The sequence below is a fragment of the Emys orbicularis genome, chromosome 21 (assembly GCF_028017835.1).
Source record: "Emys orbicularis isolate rEmyOrb1 chromosome 21, rEmyOrb1.hap1, whole genome shotgun sequence".
NCBI classification, from domain to species: domain Eukaryota; kingdom Metazoa; phylum Chordata; order Testudines; family Emydidae; genus Emys; species Emys orbicularis.
In genome coordinates this window covers 17660298-17679293 of record NC_088703.1, presented here as the reverse complement: position 1 = coordinate 17679293, position 18996 = coordinate 17660298, and the positions used below count along the sequence as shown (strand labels likewise).

General features: G+C 52.6%; 1 protein-coding gene across 1 annotated transcript; it reads right to left on the bottom strand.

Annotated features, from left to right (window-relative positions):
• Nucleotides 1-393: 393 nt before the first annotated feature.
• Nucleotides 394-18115, bottom strand: LOC135893055 (zinc finger protein ZFP2-like). The gene is made up of 6 exons (XM_065420845.1): nucleotides 18033-18115; nucleotides 17418-17544; nucleotides 14280-15146; nucleotides 9989-10180; nucleotides 5798-5914; nucleotides 394-1226 (listed from the first exon to the last, which is right to left on the bottom strand). Exons 2-6 carry the CDS (start codon nucleotides 17515-17517, stop codon nucleotides 394-396), a joined length of 2109 nt encoding a protein of 702 aa, XP_065276917.1. The 5' UTR covers nucleotides 17518-17544; nucleotides 18033-18115.
• Between the last annotated feature and the right edge of the window lie 881 nt (nucleotides 18116-18996).

The following is an 18996-nucleotide window of genomic DNA, read 5'->3' as shown; positions in this document are numbered from 1 at the left end:
ACAAGCGCTGAGCTCCCCCATGTCCACGGTCACCATCCCACATGGACTCTCCAAGGTGTCACAAGCGCTGAGCTCCCCCGTATCCACGGTCACCATCCCACGTTTACTCTCCGAGGTGTCACAAGCGCTGAGCTCCCCTATCTCCGCGGTCACCATCCCACGTGGATCCTCCAAGATCTAATAAGCATTGATCTCCCACAGAAGCCCTTTGTCCACGTGTCCCCTGTGGATTCTCCCAGGTGTAATAAGCCCTGAGCTCACCTGTGTCCGAGGCGTAATAAGCGCTGCATTCCCACGGGAACCGTTTGCCCACGTGCCCGGCATGTCCTTACTCCCAGTGTGGGTCTCTAATAAGGCACGAGCAGTGCGCCAAACCCTCCCTCGGCAGGCTGCTCATAGCGGGTTGGCCGCGTGGGTCCCGTGGTGTAGGATGAGCGCCGAGCTCTGGCTGAAGCTTTTCCCGCACTGGGTGCACTTGTAGGGGCGCTCGCCGGTGTGGATGCGCTGGTGGCGGATGAGGTGGGAGCTGCGGCTGAAGCTCTTAGCGCACTGCGGGCAGCGGTAGGGCTTCTCGCCGGTGTGGATGCGCTGGTGCTCCAGCAGGCGGGAGCTCTCGCAGAAGCGCTTGCCGCACTGGGCGCACTGGAAGGGCTTCTGGCCGGTGTGGAGGCGCTGGTGCTGGATGAGGTTGGAGCTCCAGGAGAAGCGCTTGCCGCACTGCGGGCAGTGGTAGGGCTTCTCGCCCGTGTGCATGCGCTGGTGCTGCAGCAGGTTGGAGTTCTGGGTGAAGCTCTTGGCGCAGGCCCCGCACTTGTAGGGCTTCTCCCCCGTGTGGGTGCCCAAGTGGCGCATCAGGTGGGAGCTCTGGCTGAAGCCCTTGCCGCACTCCGTGCACTTGTAGGGCTTCCCCGGCGACGGGCGGGGGGCCGAGGCGCCAGCATAGGGAGGGGCCTGGCCCGGCTGGTCCTCTGCCTCGCTGCCCCAGGCCTGGCCGAGCCGCTCCACCGGGGAGTTTCCCTCCTGGCCCCCGGCCTCAGCCTCATCCCTCCAGGCTGGGCCCAGACACTCCACTTCAGAGTCCCCCTGCTGCCCCCCGGCCTCGGCCCCCCAGACTAGTTCTGGGTCCGGGCCCCGGGGATCGTTCCTGGCAGAGCCTCTCGTGGACATCCTGTGTGGCTGTGCTGCCTCTTGCCAGAGATCTCCCACCTCAGGCTCACTCCCGCCACCTGTGGAGACAAGAGAGGGGTGAGTCACTCCCCGGGCCGAGGGAGACGCCAGGGGCTGCTCATTGCAGCCGGCTGGGAATTTCTCAGGGGGACGATATTTCGACGGGCAACGCGCTTTCCTCCTGTGAGGAAGGGGGAATTTTCTGTAACAGTCCAACAGTTCTGATGCCTCGGTGCTTTGCATGGCCACCCCTGGGTGCCCCCGGGTTAAAGATCCGCTCTTGGGGCAGAGCCGGAGAAAGGCTGAAATTAACCCATATCAATGAAGGCTCTGCAAAGACCGTGGGAACCCCAGGGGCAGAGCAACTGATGCTTCTCCTCGGGAATCTCCGGCAGGCGGCATGTGGGTCCGCAGGAGCTGGATACGGAGAGGAGACTAAAAGAGCTTGGCTTGTTTACCTCAGCGAAAGAAGGCTGAGGGGAGATATGATCGCTCTTTAGCAGTACAGGAGAACCCCGTTTATCTGGTCTAATTGGGGTCAGGGCCAGATCAGATCATCAAAACTCTGGATAAACCGGAGAAAGAGAAAATATGATGCTGCAGCACCATCTAGTGGTCATAGGAGATATCACCTACTTCTGGCCCTGCAGTCTTGGTTGGTCAGTAAATGCGGCAAGTCAGTTAGGGAGGGTTGGATAAACAGAGTTCTACTGTACATCAGAGGGATAAACACCAGGGAGGGAGAGGAGTTACTTAAGTTAAGCACCAATGTGGACACAAGAACAAATGGATATAAACCGGCCATCAACAAGTTTAGGCTAGAAATTAGATGAAGCTTTCTAGCCATCGGAGTGAAGTTCTGGAGGAGTGGGGGCCAAAAATCCTAACTGGCTTCCAGACTGAGCTTGATAAGTTTATGGAGGGGATGATATGGTGACACTGCCTACAATGGCATATAGCCGATCTGTGACGGCTCGCAGCAAATATCTCCACCGGCCGGTGATGGGACACTGCATGGGGAGGGCTCTGAGTTACTACAGCAAATTTTTTCCCAAGTGTCTGGCTGGTGGGTGTTCCCCACATGCTCAGGGTCCAACTGATCACCATATTTGGGGGAGGGAAGGAATTTTTCCCTGGGTCAGATCAGCAGAGACCATGGGATGTTTTTGTCTTTCTCTGCAGCATGGGCCATGGGTCACTTGCAGGTTTAAATTAGTGTTAATGGTGGAGTCTCTGTAACTTGAAGTCGTCATGATTTGAGGACTTCCATAACTCAGAGAGAGGTTAGGGGTCTGTTACAGGAGTGGGTGGGTGAGGTTCTGTGGCCTGCAACGTGCAGGAGGGCAGACTAGATGATCATGATGATCCCTTCTGGCCTTATGGTCTATGAAAGGCATCAGGTGGCTGGAATAAGGGTGGCTTTGGGAGAGAGCCAGCAGCTCTGGGACTACCAGGGAGATGGAGAGAGATCGAGAAAGGGAATCCACAGCAGGTTGGCTGGGAGGACCACTGGCTTAGCCAGAAAGGACTACGGCTTAACCTTTAGTTCTCTATCCTACGACTTCCCGATGCTGGGTTCCAGCTGACTAATAAACCCTGCTCTGCTTTGCAAACGCTGCCAGGCGTCACTGCAAATACTCGCTGAGGTGGATGGGTCCCTGAAGGGTGTACAAGTCTCTGACCAGGAGTCTAGCTCAGCTGGACTCGTTGGGCAAAGCTCAGTGTGAAGCAGGAATGCTGGAGCTCAAAAGCTCAGTCTCAGAGGCATTGACGCCGTGTGGCCTACGTGAAGGAAGAGTGGGACCCCTGGAGGGTCCACCACACAGATGGGGTTCTTCCCAGGGGCTGTTCAAAAGCTGGGGCGTAGCACGGATCCTGCAGATCCGTCAGCCCACCCCAAATCACATTCAAAATTTTCCAGGTGGAAATTTTAATTTTGCCGACTCTTTTCAATTTTCCATTGGGAAACAGAAACAGAAGATTTTGTTCCAGGTCAGTTTGATCCAAATTGAAATATTTTGGATTGCTCAACTGGCCTGAAACAGTTAGTTGTAAATCAGTTCAGCTTTAAACAGCATTTCATGTTAAATGCATCTGTACAACAGGGCTAATAGCTCTTCCCTCCCTCACAGGATAAAAACATTAAGGACTGTGAAGCGCTTGGAGATCTACTGATGAAAAACAGCTAGGTATTATTATTATTTCCATATTGTGGTGCATTGCCTCATGGGAGTTGTGTTCCAGGTCCCCATTCTCTCATACGGGCTGGGCTCCCTGGCTGGACTACATCTCCCATTATGCAACATACTCTTCCCTCTCAGTGAGGCATGTGGTGCATCATGGGAGATGCAGTCCAGCCAGGCACCCCGGCCCATAGGCAAGAAGAGGGGCATGAGGCACATGAACTACAATTCCCATGGTGCACCATGATGAAAGTTTAATACTGAACTAACTCAAAACTAGGCTTGGCAGAATTCAATTTTTAATACGTATAATTTTAATGGATTATATCAATGATTATTTTTTAGCATTTTTTCTGATTTTTATCAATTTAAATTTTCACAGTTGTGGGAAATTGGATCAGACAATGGGGGAGGGTCAGACAATAATTATTTTATGACAGTAGATGTTGATATTCAAAAAGTTAAAGCTTGATAATCATTAAAACACAAATGGTTAATGTCCGGTCAAAATGAGCAAAGTAAATATCTTTAAATCAAACTCTGATGAGCAGCATTTTTCTTACTTTGCCTATCTGTAAATTACCATTTTTAGCAATGGAAACATTGTTTTGTGGGTTTGTGTGTGTGCACAGTGAAATCAACGTTTACCGAGAAAAACCCTTCAAAGCCGACTGAAAACAAAGCATTTTGGGGTCACCTCACTGCTCCCCAATGAAGCATTTCCATTCAGGGATAGCAAAATGTTCCACATCAAGCAAAACAGACAAACCTGAAAAATAAACATCTCACCGGTTCCTAATTGAAACTTTTTGTTCCACAGAAAAAAAAAATAAGCAACATTTCGACTTTTCACCCCGATTCAGGACTAAAACAAACGTTGAAATGTCACAATTTCCAACCAGATAGACGTTCCGATTGTCGCTCATTTTGTAACTATCGTTCTATTCTATTCAGGTCTGCATACCGTGCCTATCCCAGAATATTGGAGTCTCTTCCAGTCATGCAGTCAGCAAGGTGGCTAACATCTGTCACGTGGTCTTTGTTCTCTCCCCAGGAGGAGAAGTGTGTAGTGGCCTGGTTTGGTCTGGATACCCACCGACCCAAACATGTTGCTATGCAGTTTGAGAAGGGAGGCTTTGCACTCAGAGCGGAAGGTGGTGAGGTTTGAGATGCTTCAGTGGAGAATCATACCACTTTCATTTTGGTCTGGAGCAGAGTAGAACCCATGTGCCCTGCCGCAAGGCCCCTTTAAAAGGAGGCGGGGTCAATCCCACCTGGGCCTTTTATCTCTCTGCAGACCTGGCTGTCAGTCACGAGCTCTGGGATGTAAATCAGGCTCGGTCCATTTCCCCTTAAAGGGGCCGCTCACCCTGTGCCAGACCCAACAGCATCAAATATCACAGTGGGGTACTCTTCACAGCAGTGTGGCCTAGTGGATAAAGCACAGGACACAGGCCAGCTGGGCTCTCTCTCCAGGTCTGCACTGGGTGACCTTGTGCATGTCACTTCCACTGTCTGTGCAAAATGAGGACAATGGTACCGCCCATCTTTTGACGTGTTGCGAAAAGGGCCAATTGACTTGTTCAAGGGACCAATGGGATGAAGTGGGAATGTTCTGTGATATTTGCGTGACACCTATGCCCGCCTCCATTTCTACTTTGCATTGGTACCCAGTGGGCGTGCAAGGGTGAGCGCTGCTCTTGGTAGGTGAACTTCGCCTGGCCTCGCCTGAGGACAACGAACTGAGAGGTGAGAAAAGTCGGCTTTTGGGGGAGGCTCAATTGCCCTCACTTGGGATTGTGAAGCAGCCAGAGGAAGAGAGCCTGAAACGGAGTCCACAGGAGCGTGGCTGGCGGATTGCGCTGGCGTGGCCAGGTCGCACAATTTCTTGACCAGCATTTCTCAAACTGGGGGTCCTGACCCAAAAGGTGGTCACAAGCCTTTTGTAAGGGGGTTTGCGGTATTGCCAACCTTGCTTCTCCGCTCTCCAGCCAACCAGCTCTGAAGGCAGCAGTGGCGGCTGGCCAGGTGCCCAGCTCTGAAGGCAGCACCGCCGCCAGCAGCAGCACAGAAGTAAGGGTGGCCTGGTATGGGTGGGGTCGATAGTCATTTTTTGGGGGGGTTGTCACAGCCTGAAATATTTTCAAAGGGGGTTCCAGCAAAAAAAAAAGTTTGAGAACCCCTGGTCTTGACCTTTATGGCTCTGTGCTAACCTAAGGATTTCCCCGTGGTGGGTTGCAGGTGACCAATACACCCTGCTCTGGTGTGAAAGGCTGCCTGGTGTCGATGCAAATACTGGACAATCAAAAGAAAGCAATTCAGCTGCCCAACACTAAGCCGTGTCTGGGATTTTGTTTAGCCACTTTCAAAACCTATGGGCTTTTTAGGATCGATTCAGGATGCAACTCTTCCTTCTAAAGCCCAAACTGATTTCCCGCATTCCTCACCTGTACGGGTTCCCCTCAGGACCACCCTTTCCGTGGAGTCCTGGAGATGCGGGACACAGGGCCCTTCCCTTCGCCTCATCTGGAACAGCACGTCGTGGGGGCAGGGGGCTGGGAATCCTGTTTATGGGGGAAGGAAACAGGATCAAAGGTCAAACGAGCGCAACGAAGCCTGCTGCGTGATCTTGACTCGCCTCCTCTTTATACTGGGTGTGGGCCAACTGGGTCGGGGGGGGGGAATCCTTCCTGACACTTGCAGGTGCCTGGCTGAAGCCCTGAAGCATGAGGTTGGATTAAAGTCACTGTCTTAAGGCACAGTTGGGGGTGGTCTGAGCAGGTTGAGGGGAGGTCATGGGGGGGATCCCCGCACAGAATCCCCATTGCTGGATGGGTCAGTGGGGGAAAGGTATGGGGAGGCCACCAGGGAAGCAATATTGCTTTCCCCAGAAAGAAAGGGATGAAGAGGGGGATTCCAGGGCTAGAAGGGACCATCATGATGCCCAGCTGGAGATGAGATGAGAATATCAGAGACATCCAGCTCCTAATACCCCAGGGAAATGGGGCCTTCCCCAGGTCCACCAGGGCCTGCCCATGATCCTGTACGTCTCCCTCTCCCCAAACAGACCCTACTATGCCCGTAACATGCACGGCACCACAGTGGGTTCACTCGCCCCCAGACCCACAATATTATCACCGAGTGCTCCCCAGCCACAGTGCTCACTCAGTCTGTGTGTGTAGGCGGAGATGCTAGCCCCCTTCTACAGAGAGGGAAACTGAGGCACAGAGGGGCACAGTGGCCCCTTGCCCATGGCCACATGGCAGAGCCAGGAACGGAACCAGGAATCCTGCTCTAGCAACTAGGCCAGCTGCCCTCGGTATCTCATTGGCGCCAAGCCCGGCACTCGGGCCCTGGCAGAGCGGGGGAGGGGGGAGAGCTTGGGCAGTACAGCGGGCTCAGAGGGCTGCTTTACTTTAGGGCTGCTTATTAACTTTGACGAGAGGGAAATCAGAACTCAGGTGGGGAGGGGGGATGATGTGGTCAGTGGCAGGGAAAGCGCTGCACAGACTCCCCGGGGCTGGCTGGGTCAGTGTGTGTGTGTGGGGGGGGATGGGGGGATCCCTGCACAGACTCCCCGGGGCTGGCTGGGTCAGTGGGGAGAGGGAGTGGGGGGATCCCCGCACAGACTCCCCGGGAGGGGGGGCGATGGGGCAGTGGGAGGGAGGGGGGATCCCCGCACAGACTCCCCGGGGGCGATGGGGCAGTGGGGGGGGGATGGGGGATCCCTGCACAGACTCCCGGGGGGGGGGGGGGGATCCCAGCACAGACTCCCCGGGGCTGGCTGGGTCAGTGGGGGGGGGGGGATGGGGGGATCCCCGCACAGACTCCCCGGGAGGGGGGGCGATGGGGCAGTGGGAGGGAGGGGGGATCCCCGCACAGACTCCCCGGGAGGGGGGGCGATGGGGCAGTGGGAGGGAGGGGGGATCCCCGCACAGACTCCCGGGGGGGGAGGGGGGGATCCCCGCACAGACTCCCCGGGAGGGGGGCCGATGGGGCAGTGGGAGGGAGGGGGGGATCCCCGCACAGACTCCCCGGGAGGGGGGGCGATAGGACAGTGGGAGCGATGGGGGGATCCCCGCACAGACTCCCCGGGAGGGGGGGCGATAGGACAGTGGGAGCGATGGGGGGATCCCCGCACAGACTCCCCGGGAGGGGGGGCGATGGGACAGTGGGAGGGATGGGGGGATCCCCGCACAGACTCCCCGGGAGGGGGGGCGATGGGGCAGTGGGAGGGATGGGGGGATCCCCGCACAGACTCCCCGGGAGGGGGGGCGATGGGGCAGTGGGAGGGAGGGGGGATCCCCGCACAGACTCCCGGGGGCCGATGGGGCGGGGGGGGAATGGGGAGACTCCTGCCCACCCCCCCCCCCGCCATGCCGGGCTGCCCTCTCACCCCCCCGGGCGCTGCTCCGCGCCGCCGCCCCGGGCCCCACGCAGCCGGATGGGAGCCGTCCTGGCCCGGCTGCAGCACCAGGAAGCTCCGGTCTCAGTTGCAGCCTCTGCCCCCACCCCATGCACCGCTCTGCCCCACGGCTGCCGGCTCGCTGGTTTTAACCCGCCCCTCGCCGGGGTGCTGCGCTTGCCAACCCTCCGGGATCGGCCGGGAGGCTCCCGGCGGCTCTTGCCAGCGATCCGGGAGTCGCGGTTACGGCGGGATTTGATGCTATAAGTATCTACTGTACATGGGAAACTAATATTTATAATGAGCGTTTCAAGCTGGCAGACAAAGTACTGACACCGCCCAGCGGCTGGACCGAGACCAGGGGCTCTCAAACTTTAGTCCTGGTGACCCCACCAGACAGCAGGCCTCTGAGCGCCCCCCTTGTACATTAAAAACACTTTTGTGTCTATTTAACACCATTATACATGCTGGGGGCAAAGCGGGGTTTGGGGGGGAGGCTGACAGCTCACGACCCCCCCATGTAATAACCTCGCAACCCCCTGAGGGGTCCCGACCCCCAGTTTGAGAACCCCTGAGCTACTAGACAAATTCAGACCGGAAAGCAGGTGGAAATGTTTACCAGTGAGAGTCATGAACCATCAGAACAATTTGCCCAGGGTGGTGGTGGATTCTCCATCCCTGACAGTATTTAAATCAAGATGGGATGTTTGTTCTGAAAGATCAGCTCTAGCAAGTATCCCGGGGCAGTTCTCTGGCCTGTGGTACCCCGGAGAGCCAATGGTCCCTTCAGACCTTGGGATCTATGAAAAAAAACCAAAGTGCATCAAGCAGCCACTTGTAGCTGAGACCTTAAGGCCTCATTGCCATCTGGGGAGACACATCAGTACAACTAGCTTTTGTGGCCAGCCACTGGACTAACGATCATTTTGCGGACATTATTACTAAACAAGTGTCCAAGAGTGGTCCCAACAGTGTAGCACTTTGTGTGGAATAAAGTGTGTTTTACACAAAGAACTGATGCAAAGCCAGGTGGTATTGCTCAGGGCTTTCTCTTTAAGGGGTGCAATTCTGCTCCAAAGGTCAGAGGTCAGTCTGGATGGAAAGAAGCTTTCCCATCCCAGGAGCGTGTTAGGGATCAGAACAAAAAAGTCGAAATCTCGAGAATTTTTCCGAACTACTCATCTGAACAAATATTGGCTCTATTAGGAAGGAAACGTTTTGATTTTTTATCTCAAAACGAATGTTTTGTTTTGAAAGTTGCATTAGTTTATATTTTAAAAAATAAATAAATAAAATGAAACTGACGCAAGACAAATCATTTGTCAGAATTTGGCTTTGTGAAAAAGTTCAACATTTTTGGCACTTGTCCCAATGTGGGAGGATTTTTTTTTGGGGGGGGGGGGTAATTTCTCATTTCAAAATGACTTTCTTTAAAAAAAAAAATTTTTTATTTATTTGAAAAATGAAAAAAGGGTGAAAACGAAGCATTTCTATTGACCCGACACAAATTATTTTTGGGGGATTCTGCTTCACCCAAACTTTTAGCGCGACTTTTTTTTTTTTTTCAAAAATGTCAAAATTTTTCACAGGACAGAAACACTGTCCTCCAATCAAGCCTAGGAGGCATCCCCGATTACCCTGCACTGCCATCTGGTGCATTGTTTTGTGGGGCATTTTGCAATATATTGCGGTGTGGCTGCCATATATTGTAGGACTGGGACACCATTTCCACCAATCCCTCTGTTCCATCCCATAATCTCCTCTTTTTCATGCCATTTTTCTATCTCACTGCCAAATATGTGGCTGCCTCACAGACCAACCTTGTCCATTTTAAGGACAGGTCAAATGATCCTTTGGTATTTGCAGAAACACAGCACCTGCACAAATAGCAGGGATCTGGGTATGTTTACGCAGGGATAAAAGGCCCGCAGCATGGCCGCAACTGGCCCGGGTCAGCTGACCTGGGCTCACAGGACTCAGGCTGTGGGGCTAAAAATTGCCATATAGATAGGGTGACCAGATGTCCCGATTTTATAGGGACAGTCCAGTTTTTTGGGTCTTTTTCTTATATAGGCTCCTAGTACCCCCCACCCCCTGTCCTGATTGTTCACATTTGCTGTCTGGTCACCCTACGTATAGACAATCCAGCTGGAGCCCGAGCCTGAATGTCTACATAGCAATTTTTCAGCTGCCCTGGGCCAGCAGCAGGTTTTTTATCCCTGTGTAGATGTACCCAAGAGGACGAGCAGGTGGTAGAGAGGGTGCATGAAGCTGGCCAACTGCTGCAAGAAATCACAGACCAAGCAACTGCACTCGCTGGAGCAGGGGTTCTGTGCCTGAACACGGAGAGGCGGGATCGGCTCACGATGCACAATGGGAATAACCGGCAGCAGATCCAGTCCTTTCAGATGCTCTCTCCCCAGCCCTGCAGCGCACAGACACAGAGAGTGCATCCACACTAGGGGGGGTATGGCTGTAAGATGTAGACACACCTGAGCTAGCTTTGATTTAGCTAGCTGCGGCAGCAACCGCTTAGCCTACCTAGGACCCCAGATGGCCAGTCCTCGCTGCAGTCTGTGCTGCCACAGCATTGCTACTCCTGGTATCCGAGCCAGCAAGACCAAAGCCCACTTAGGTATGTCTACACCAGCTGCAATGTAGACACATACCCTAGGATGAGGGCTGCCCTAACTGCATAGAAATAGGTGGTGATGTCTGCCCTAGAAAGGATTGGCCAGCATGGCTATATACCAGCTAGCGGAGATGCAGCATATACCAGCTAAAGAGTGCTTTCGCCGGCTTCCTTTATATTTAAACTTGGAAGGATTCGATTCTTGTCAGTGAATGTCGATTTCACCTTGGACACAACAAAATATTTCCATCGACAACAACCAAAAACGACAGCGAGGCAAAGTAAGAAGAATGTTGCTGGAAAACTTTGTAGATTTTGGTTTAAGGTTATTTGCTTTGGACATTTTGACAGGGCATGTTGACAACTCGCCTTTTGACAGTTCTAAAGCGGCAACTTTTTGAAATCAACATCTACAGTCATTAAATCATTATAATTTTCTGCAATTGTGAACACTGAAAATCGACACAACAAAACCTTAAAACCCATCATTTTGCACAACTGTGAGAATTTAAATGGATACAAAATAAAGAAAACACTTAAAAATAAGCATTGATGTTATCTTTTGAAATGATAGATAGAAAGACAGATAAAAGAATTCTGATTAGATAACAGAATTCTGCCAAGTCAATTTACACCAGTTCCCTGAATGAAATAAGCGAAAGAACTTGCTTGCCAGTATTACTGCATCTATACTGGGGCTTTTCCTAGCATGGCAATGTCACGGGTGTGGTTTTTTCACACTCCGAATTGACATAGATATGCTGGTAAAACTTTGAAGTGTAGACCAAGCCTGAGTGACTTTGGACCCTAAGTCTGAGGCTCCTAAATCAGCTAGGCACTTGTGGAAAAACATTACGTTTATGCATGTGCTTTTCCTGACGCCTTGAGATCAGTGTGACAGATTGATCAAAGACCTGGGAAAACTTGTATGCCGAGAGATTGAAAGGATCATGATTGTTTCCCTTGGGGAACCCCCTGCTTAACGCTCTCTTTTGCTGTGCTGCCCACAGAAAATTTGACAATGGTTGGGTGGCTGGTGTGTTATGACCACTACCCAATGCTACCCAATGTTGTCTCCTTGTTCTCCCCCATCTGTCTGTCTCTATGGAGTGTCTCTTGTCTTATCCTCCCAAGTGTCACTTTTTTTTCCTGTGGTTGTACCAGCCATAGCCCAGGACTCCATTACGCTAGACACTGTACGTTATTTATTAGGTGTAGTACAGTAGCACTAGGAGGTCCAGGCATAAACTCCACTGCACCAGGCGCTGTACAAACACAGAACCAAAAGCCGACTCCAAAGAGCTTACAGGAATAGAAATAATGGCAAAGAGCCATTTTGCTTTTGAATGTCAAGTGGTTTAATGTTTCTGCAGTTATTGTTTCTGTGCATAATAAAGGTTTGAAACCATCTTTATCATAGGGTCGCTATGGCACAAGCAGGCCAGAGACACTCAACACAGCCTCTGGAATATGATAAAAGGGCTTAATGTTGCAAAGCCAAAGTTCTTAAAAACATTTGAATTGGAGCTGGGCACAGAATGGATTTTTTTGGTTCGCTGATAATGCTGGGGAAAAAAAATAAACCTAATGAATTGCAGGGTGACGCTAAAAGGAAATTTTTTGAAATTTGGATTGCAAAGTCAAAGCAAAAGTCGTTTCAGATCAACACTTCATCTGACCCGAAATTAAACATTTTATTTCAACTCTAAGCATTTTATAAAACTAAAACGGAAGGAAATTATGAGACAAAAAGTCACTTTGAAATAAAAACAAACAAATCAAAATGTTTCACTTTGCAAGTGTCAAAAGAAAATATATATTTTTTGGAAACCAGCAGAAAGTCACCAAATGTTTTGGTGCCAGCGAATCTATATTTGTCACCAATAATAATCCAGCAGAATAATTTTGCCCAGCTCCAGTCTTAACACCTTCAAGCCTCTCCAACACAAAACTTTTCCCTCTGTTGTTCCATCTGCATGAAAAGAAGTGAAAAAAGATGCAATCAAATCCCAGCCTAATGACCCTTTGTCAAACAGGGAGCCCTTTCACTGTTGCAGGGATATGACATGATCGTCGATGGGAGGAAATCATCCATAAGGCAGACTGTCCATTAAAATATGGTTATGAAAATAGTTCCACATGAAAGGCTATTTGTCTATTGTTTTTCTTTTTGAAATTTTGTTTTGTTTTGTTTTTTAAGAAAAGAACTAGAAAATACTATACTAAGGCGCTAGGTTGAAAGAGCAGAGGAACATGATGTGGTTCACAGATAATAATGGCAGTGTAGTTGGAGACTCTTGTGATTCTTACACACAAAAGGGCAGAGTTAAGGTTATCCAGAAAGCCATAACTAGCATTTCCTGCTTCAATAGGCCATTGATCTGCTCGGGAATTGGCAAAGTACAACCCTAAATTGTCATTTTAGCATTTCACGACTTGAAAGAACACTGGTAGAAAGGAGAGGTGGTGTTTCTGGTCAGCCTCAGGCAGGACATTTATATGCAGAGCTGGTGGGGAAAATGAGGGGTTTTTTGCCACAGAAAATTTAGACAAAAATGGGAGGGGAAGGGGAGAGTTTTTCCTGAAATTTTCCACAGGAAATGTCAAGCTTTTGGCAAAAAAACAAAAAACCCAAAATACAAACTCTCTTGCCTGAAAACGTAAACATTTCCCCCAAAACTTGACATATTTTTGGCCAAATCACAAAATATTTAAATTCTGAAATGCCACAATGGTACCTCACACTCATATTCTCCTCAGTCAGACTACATCTCCCATGATGCATAACAGTCTCCCCTCTTTCTAAACCACTGCAGTGCCTTATAGGAATCGCAGTTCAGGAGCCTCATTTTCCATTCTTCTCTATATGCCAGCCTCCTTGGTTCGACTACATCTCCCATGATGCATTCAGGTCACCCTGTAGATGACCTATCATGATGCCGCATGGCAGTCACATGCCCACATTGCATCATGGGAGATGTAGTCTTGATGGTTAGCCTGGCCTACAGCATGAGGCAACCAAAGCGCAACTCCCATGATTCACTGAAGTGACTCAGGAACAGGGGAGATCAGGGAGAAGTGGGGTTTTTACCCATGAAAGCTTATGCCCAAATAAATCTGTTAGTCTTTAAGGTGCCACCGAACTCCTCGTTATGTTTTTAAGGGAGATCATGGTGCATCATGGGAGATGCAGACCAACCAAGAAGCTCAGCCTAGAGTGGAGAATGAGGGCATGCAGCAATTGCACTACAACTCCCATGAGGCAGTTCAGCAGTATTTCAGAATAGAAAAATTTCAGTTTTTGGCTGATGTTTTTCCGACAAAAAAATGTAAACTTTCTGGAGGAACCAGACACATTTTATTGGATCAAAACCCCAATTTTCCAGCCGAAAAACAATTCATTAATAATGATACCTAGCACTTTTCATCAACAGATCTCAAAGCACTTTAGTATTACCTCCACTTTGCAGATGGGGAAAAAGAGGCACAGAAAGGGAAAGTGACTTGCAGCAGGGGAGAGCTAGGAATAGAACCCAGTCTCCTGAGTGCCAGTCCAGGCCAGTGCCCGCTCCTTGAGGCCAGACTGCTCTAAAGAGAGCCCACCGTGTGATATTTGGCAACACTGGGTCTGGGACAGGGTGGGCATGTCTTCATTGGAGCCCCCAGAGCGTTTGACGGACAACCAGGTCGGCGCAGCTGATGCTGGCCCCGCCTCCTCTTAAAGGGGCCAGCACGCCCTTTATTTGTATGGTCTCTATGCCGCATGTGACTGGGTCTGTCACCGGGTGAGTGGCCCCTTTAAAAGGCAACGGGCATGGCATGCGACGGACAACCAGGCTGGCACAGCTGATGCTGGCCCTTCCTCCTCTTAAAGGGACCAGCACCCCCCTTTATTTGTAGGGTCTCTGTGCTGCGTGGCTTCTCTGGTGGGTGATGAGCCCTGATCGCTGGCGGAAGCTCTTGCCGCACTCGCCGCACCGGTAGGGCTTTTCCCCCGTGTGGATCCGCCGGTGAATGGTCAGGTGGGAGCTGACGGAGAAGCCCCGGCCGCACTCGGCGCAGCGGTATGGCCGCTCCCCGGTGTGGGTCCGCTGGTGGAGGTTGAGGGTGGAGCTCTGGCTGAACCGCTTCCCGCAGTGGTGGCACTGGTAGGGCTTCTCCCCCGTGTGGGTGCGCTGGTGCTTGGCCAGGTGGGAGCTGACGGCGAAGCTCCGCCCGCACTCGGTGCACTTGTAGGGCTTCTCCCCGGTGTGGGTGCGCCGGTGCAGCACCAGGGTGGAGCTTTGGCTGAAGCTCTTCCCGCACTCGCCGCACCGGTACGGCTTCTCCCCCGTGTGGATCCGCCGGTGGATGGTCAGGTGCGAGCTGACCGAGAAGCTCTTCCCGCAGTCGGGGCACTGGTAGAATCTCTCTGCTGCCGGGACCCGTGGCTGCGGCGGCAGCTGGGCAGGGCGCACACTTTGGCCGAAACTGCCCCCACACTGGGTGCACACGGTCTGGCTCCCCCCAGGCTGGGGGAGATGCAGAGCCTGGACCCGTTGCAGGGCAGCGCTGCCCTCTTTGAGTTTCTTCAGGCCCTCGCTGTCGGCAGCTGTTTTGCTCCATGGCTTTCCCGCTGGCCTGGCTTGGCTCTGGCAGGTGGCTGCGTGGCCTGGGGCCTGGTAAACGTTCCCTTCGGATCTCATCCCTGGTAACGTCCCGTGGGACTGTGCTGTCTCTGGGCCTCCCTGCTGCAGGGCTGCGTTAATAATTCCACTATCTGCGAGGATAAAGAAAGAATCCGAACATGATTTTCCGGGCTGTTATCTCATCAGCACCTCTCCCTTCTGCTTCCTTGTTCCCCAGAATCTTAACTATAATTAAAAAAAAAAGTCTCTAGCTGCTATGGTTGCGAAGAAAACCAGGAAAATGCAAATTGAGGGCATAACCGACGCTGCCTGAGTCTGCTGAGAGCCTGAGCCTGTTGCTCTGTGAAGTGTGAATTCTCTGAACAATGGTTCTGAGAAGTGCGGGCAGAGTTTATTTTACATGTGGGGCTTGGAAGGGTAGCACCAGCTTCCCCCCATCCCACCCAATTTGCTGCCAGAGCTGGGGAGGAAAGAAGAACAACTGAGGGCATGGAAATGAACTCATTAGAATGCCGAAAAATAAACCCAGCTGCCTTAATAACCCGTCCTCAGTTGTTCTTCCATCTCGTACATGGACAGGCAGTGATGAGGGGAGGGAGCTACCGCCCAATGTGGGGTGGGATGGGTGGAAAGCCATGAGTGGCGCATCCGCCACTCCTGATTCTATGCCCCTAGGGACCATCTTTCTGTTCTGGGTTTGTACAGCGCCTAGCACAATGGGGTCCAGGGGCATTACCGGAGCTCCTAGGCGCTACCGTAATACACCTAATACATAATTTATGGCGCCTAGCACAATGGGGTCCTGAACCATGACCAGGGCTCCCAGTGTTACCGTAATACACCCAGTAAATAACAATGATAATAGTAGTTGTAATCCTCTCCTATATGCAGTACAATTGAGAGAATTCACGAGTAGAACTGGGCAAATAATGGCTTTTTCGATTCACTGGCAATTCGGAAAAATAAAAAAAAAATCAATTTCAGCTACAACCGAAAATAATTTTTTTCAAAATTTTCAGGTATTCAAAAAGTCAAATATATACACATCTATATATTGATTTGGGTGGAAGGGAATGTTTCATTTTGAGAAAATCAGAACGTGTTTTTATTTTGACCCTTTTAAACCATTTTCTCGGGGGGCGGGAAGGTAGGTTATTATATATAAAAATAAAGGAAATTTTGAAACCAACAGTCATTTCACACTGAAAAATTGAAATGCTTCGTCCAATACTCTGACTTTGGGGGGAATTTAATTTAATTTAATTTAATTTAATTTTCCGGGGAAGATGAAAGAATGTGGCAGAACTGACATGATTTGACCGAGGTCACCCAGCCGGAGAGAGCGCAATAGGTCTGCTGAGTTCCAGCCCAGTGCTCTATCCACTAGGCCACGCTGCCTAGCATTTTCTTTCTCCTGCCCCGTGAGTCTTGGCTACTTAGGCTGTGAGCTCTTGGAGGCAGAGAGCGTCTCTCAATATGTTGACGACCTCTTGAGGGTCCGTTCAGCCCTGGCCTGGTCCTGGCACCATGGGGTGCTGCGGAGTCTGTGAGTGCTAAGGTAACAATGCTATAATTTAGTTCTGGCAAAGCTGAAGAGATTGGATAGCGGACAAGTGTGTAAGTCTGCGTGGAGGAGAAGAGACGGGGTGGGAAGCAGTATGGGCTAGTGGCTAAAGCAGTGGACTGGGGTTCAGGACCCAGCTTTGCCACCGGCCTGAGGGGTGAACTTGGTAAATCATTTCATCTCTCCGTACCTCAGTGTCCCCATTTATAGCACGGGGATAAGGATACAGCTCTCCTGAGGGAAAGCGCAATACGACAGACAGATATTATGAGCAACGCCACAGCAAAATTCTTCAGACAAACCCCTTTTTTCAGCAAAAAACACAGGCCCAGGTCGCCTGAACGCCGTGTGAATTAGAGTCGAGTTTGGCAAATTGTTTCAGTCGCTCAAGAAAAAAGGGGGGGACAAATCCAAACGTTTGGATCGTTTGGATCAAAATGACTTTTCATTTCCAAATTTCCTTTGCTTTTATAAAATAGTAATTTTAAAAACAGTAAAAAATGCCTGAAATCTAAAGGAAACGTCTCGGTTTACATCAAACACAACGTTTTGTCTGACCCAAAATTTTTGTTGCAGGACGACCCCTAAGGGCTTTTTCCCCCCATTTTCCAGATCTGCCTCGTAACCAAAAACATCAGTTATTAGCTCAGCTCTAGCCGCGGCATTTCTGACCCTTCTTTCTCATCGCAGATGTGGAGGCGATTGTCTCCTTCCCTCTCGCTTGGATTCAGGGGATGGGGGAACTGACACCCCAAATCTAAGGGGGAGAACCCAGAGTTAGAGCCAATCTGGGCACATCAGAGCCTGCCCAGCCCTGAATGTCAAGGGGGATCCTTACCCCGAGAGAGGAGCGTCCCGTAGTTCTCCGGAACCATGTCCCTGTAGACGGGCCTCGGAGCGGGGTCCAGCAGAGCCCACTGGATCTCAGCAAAATACATTGGACCCGCCTCTAATGTCCCAGCGCCCTGGAACGAGAAGGGTCTGAGCTCGGGGCAACCCAGCATCCAGCCCCATGCTTCCCAGCACAGCCCTATCCCCCTCAGTCCAGCCCCACATCCTCCGGCTCAGCCCTGCCCCCTTCAGTCCAGCCCCACAACCTCCAGCTCAGCCCTGCCCCCCTCAGTCCAGCCCCAAATCTCCCCCAGCTCAGCCCTGCCCCTAACTCCAGCCCCACATCCCTACAGCTCAGCCCTGCCCCTCTAACCCCAGCCCCACATCCCTGCAGCTCTGCCCCACTCACCCCAGCTCAGCCCTGCCCCCTCACTATGTGTTGTGTCTCTACAGCGCCTAGCACACTGGGGTCCTGGGCCATCACTGGGGTACCTAGTGCTACCGTAATACCCCTAGTAAACAATGTACAGCACCCAGCACAATGGGGTCTTGGCCTGTGCCGGGGACCCGTCTCCGAGCCACGACTGCGATCGCAAACAAGAAGGCGGAGCTCTCATCTTACCTAGCGCTTTGCTTTACAGAGGGCGGCGGAGCGCCTTAGCCCGCTTGCGCAGAGGGGTAAACTGAGGCACGGAGAGGGCGGGGACCCGCGAGTCGCCGAGCTGGGGAGCAGAACCCAGGCGTCCTGCGCTAGCCGCGCCCCCCGGTGAGAATCCAGCCTGGCTGCCGGGGGGGACCTGCCCCGCCCAGCCGCCACCGCCTACCTGGGCCCGGTCCGGCAGCCCCAGCCGGCGCGGCGGAGGCCGGGTACCGGGGCGGGACGCTGCGCTGCGCTGCGCACGCCGCTGACCCGGGAAGTTCAGCCCCCGCCGGGGTGAGCGGGGAGGACGGAGCCGCGGGGCGGGCGCAGGGAGCCGGGAGCGGGGCCGGGGCAGAGGCAGAGCCGAGCGGCGCTGGGAGCCCCGGAGCTCCCGGCACAGCGCCCCCGCCCCAGCGGCCCCCAGCCCCGCACCCAGAGCCTGGATGGGCCCCACGGACCCCGAACTTCCCTCCCGCCCCACAGCCGGTCCCCCAACCCCCCACAGAGACCCCGAGCCCCACAGCCGGTCCCCCAACCCCCCTCCCGGACCCCCCACAGAGACCCCGAGCCCCACAGCCGGACCCCCAACCCCCCTCCCGGACTCCCCACAGAGACCCCGAGCCCCACAGCCGGTCCCCCAACCCCTCTCCCGGACCCCCCACAGAGACCCCGAGCCCCACACCCGGACCCCCAACACCCCTCCCGGACTCCCCTCCCGCCTCACACCCGGACCCCCAACACCCCTCCCACCCCACAGAGACTCAAACCTCCCTCCTGCCCCACACCTGGACCTCCACAGGGATCCTGAGCCCCTCTCCCACCCCACAGAGACCCCGAGACCCCTCCTGCCCCAGAGCCAGACCCCACAGAGACCCTGAACCCCCTTCCTGACCCAGACCCGGACCCCCAATGACCCTCCTGCCCCCCACATGGACCCCGAACCCCC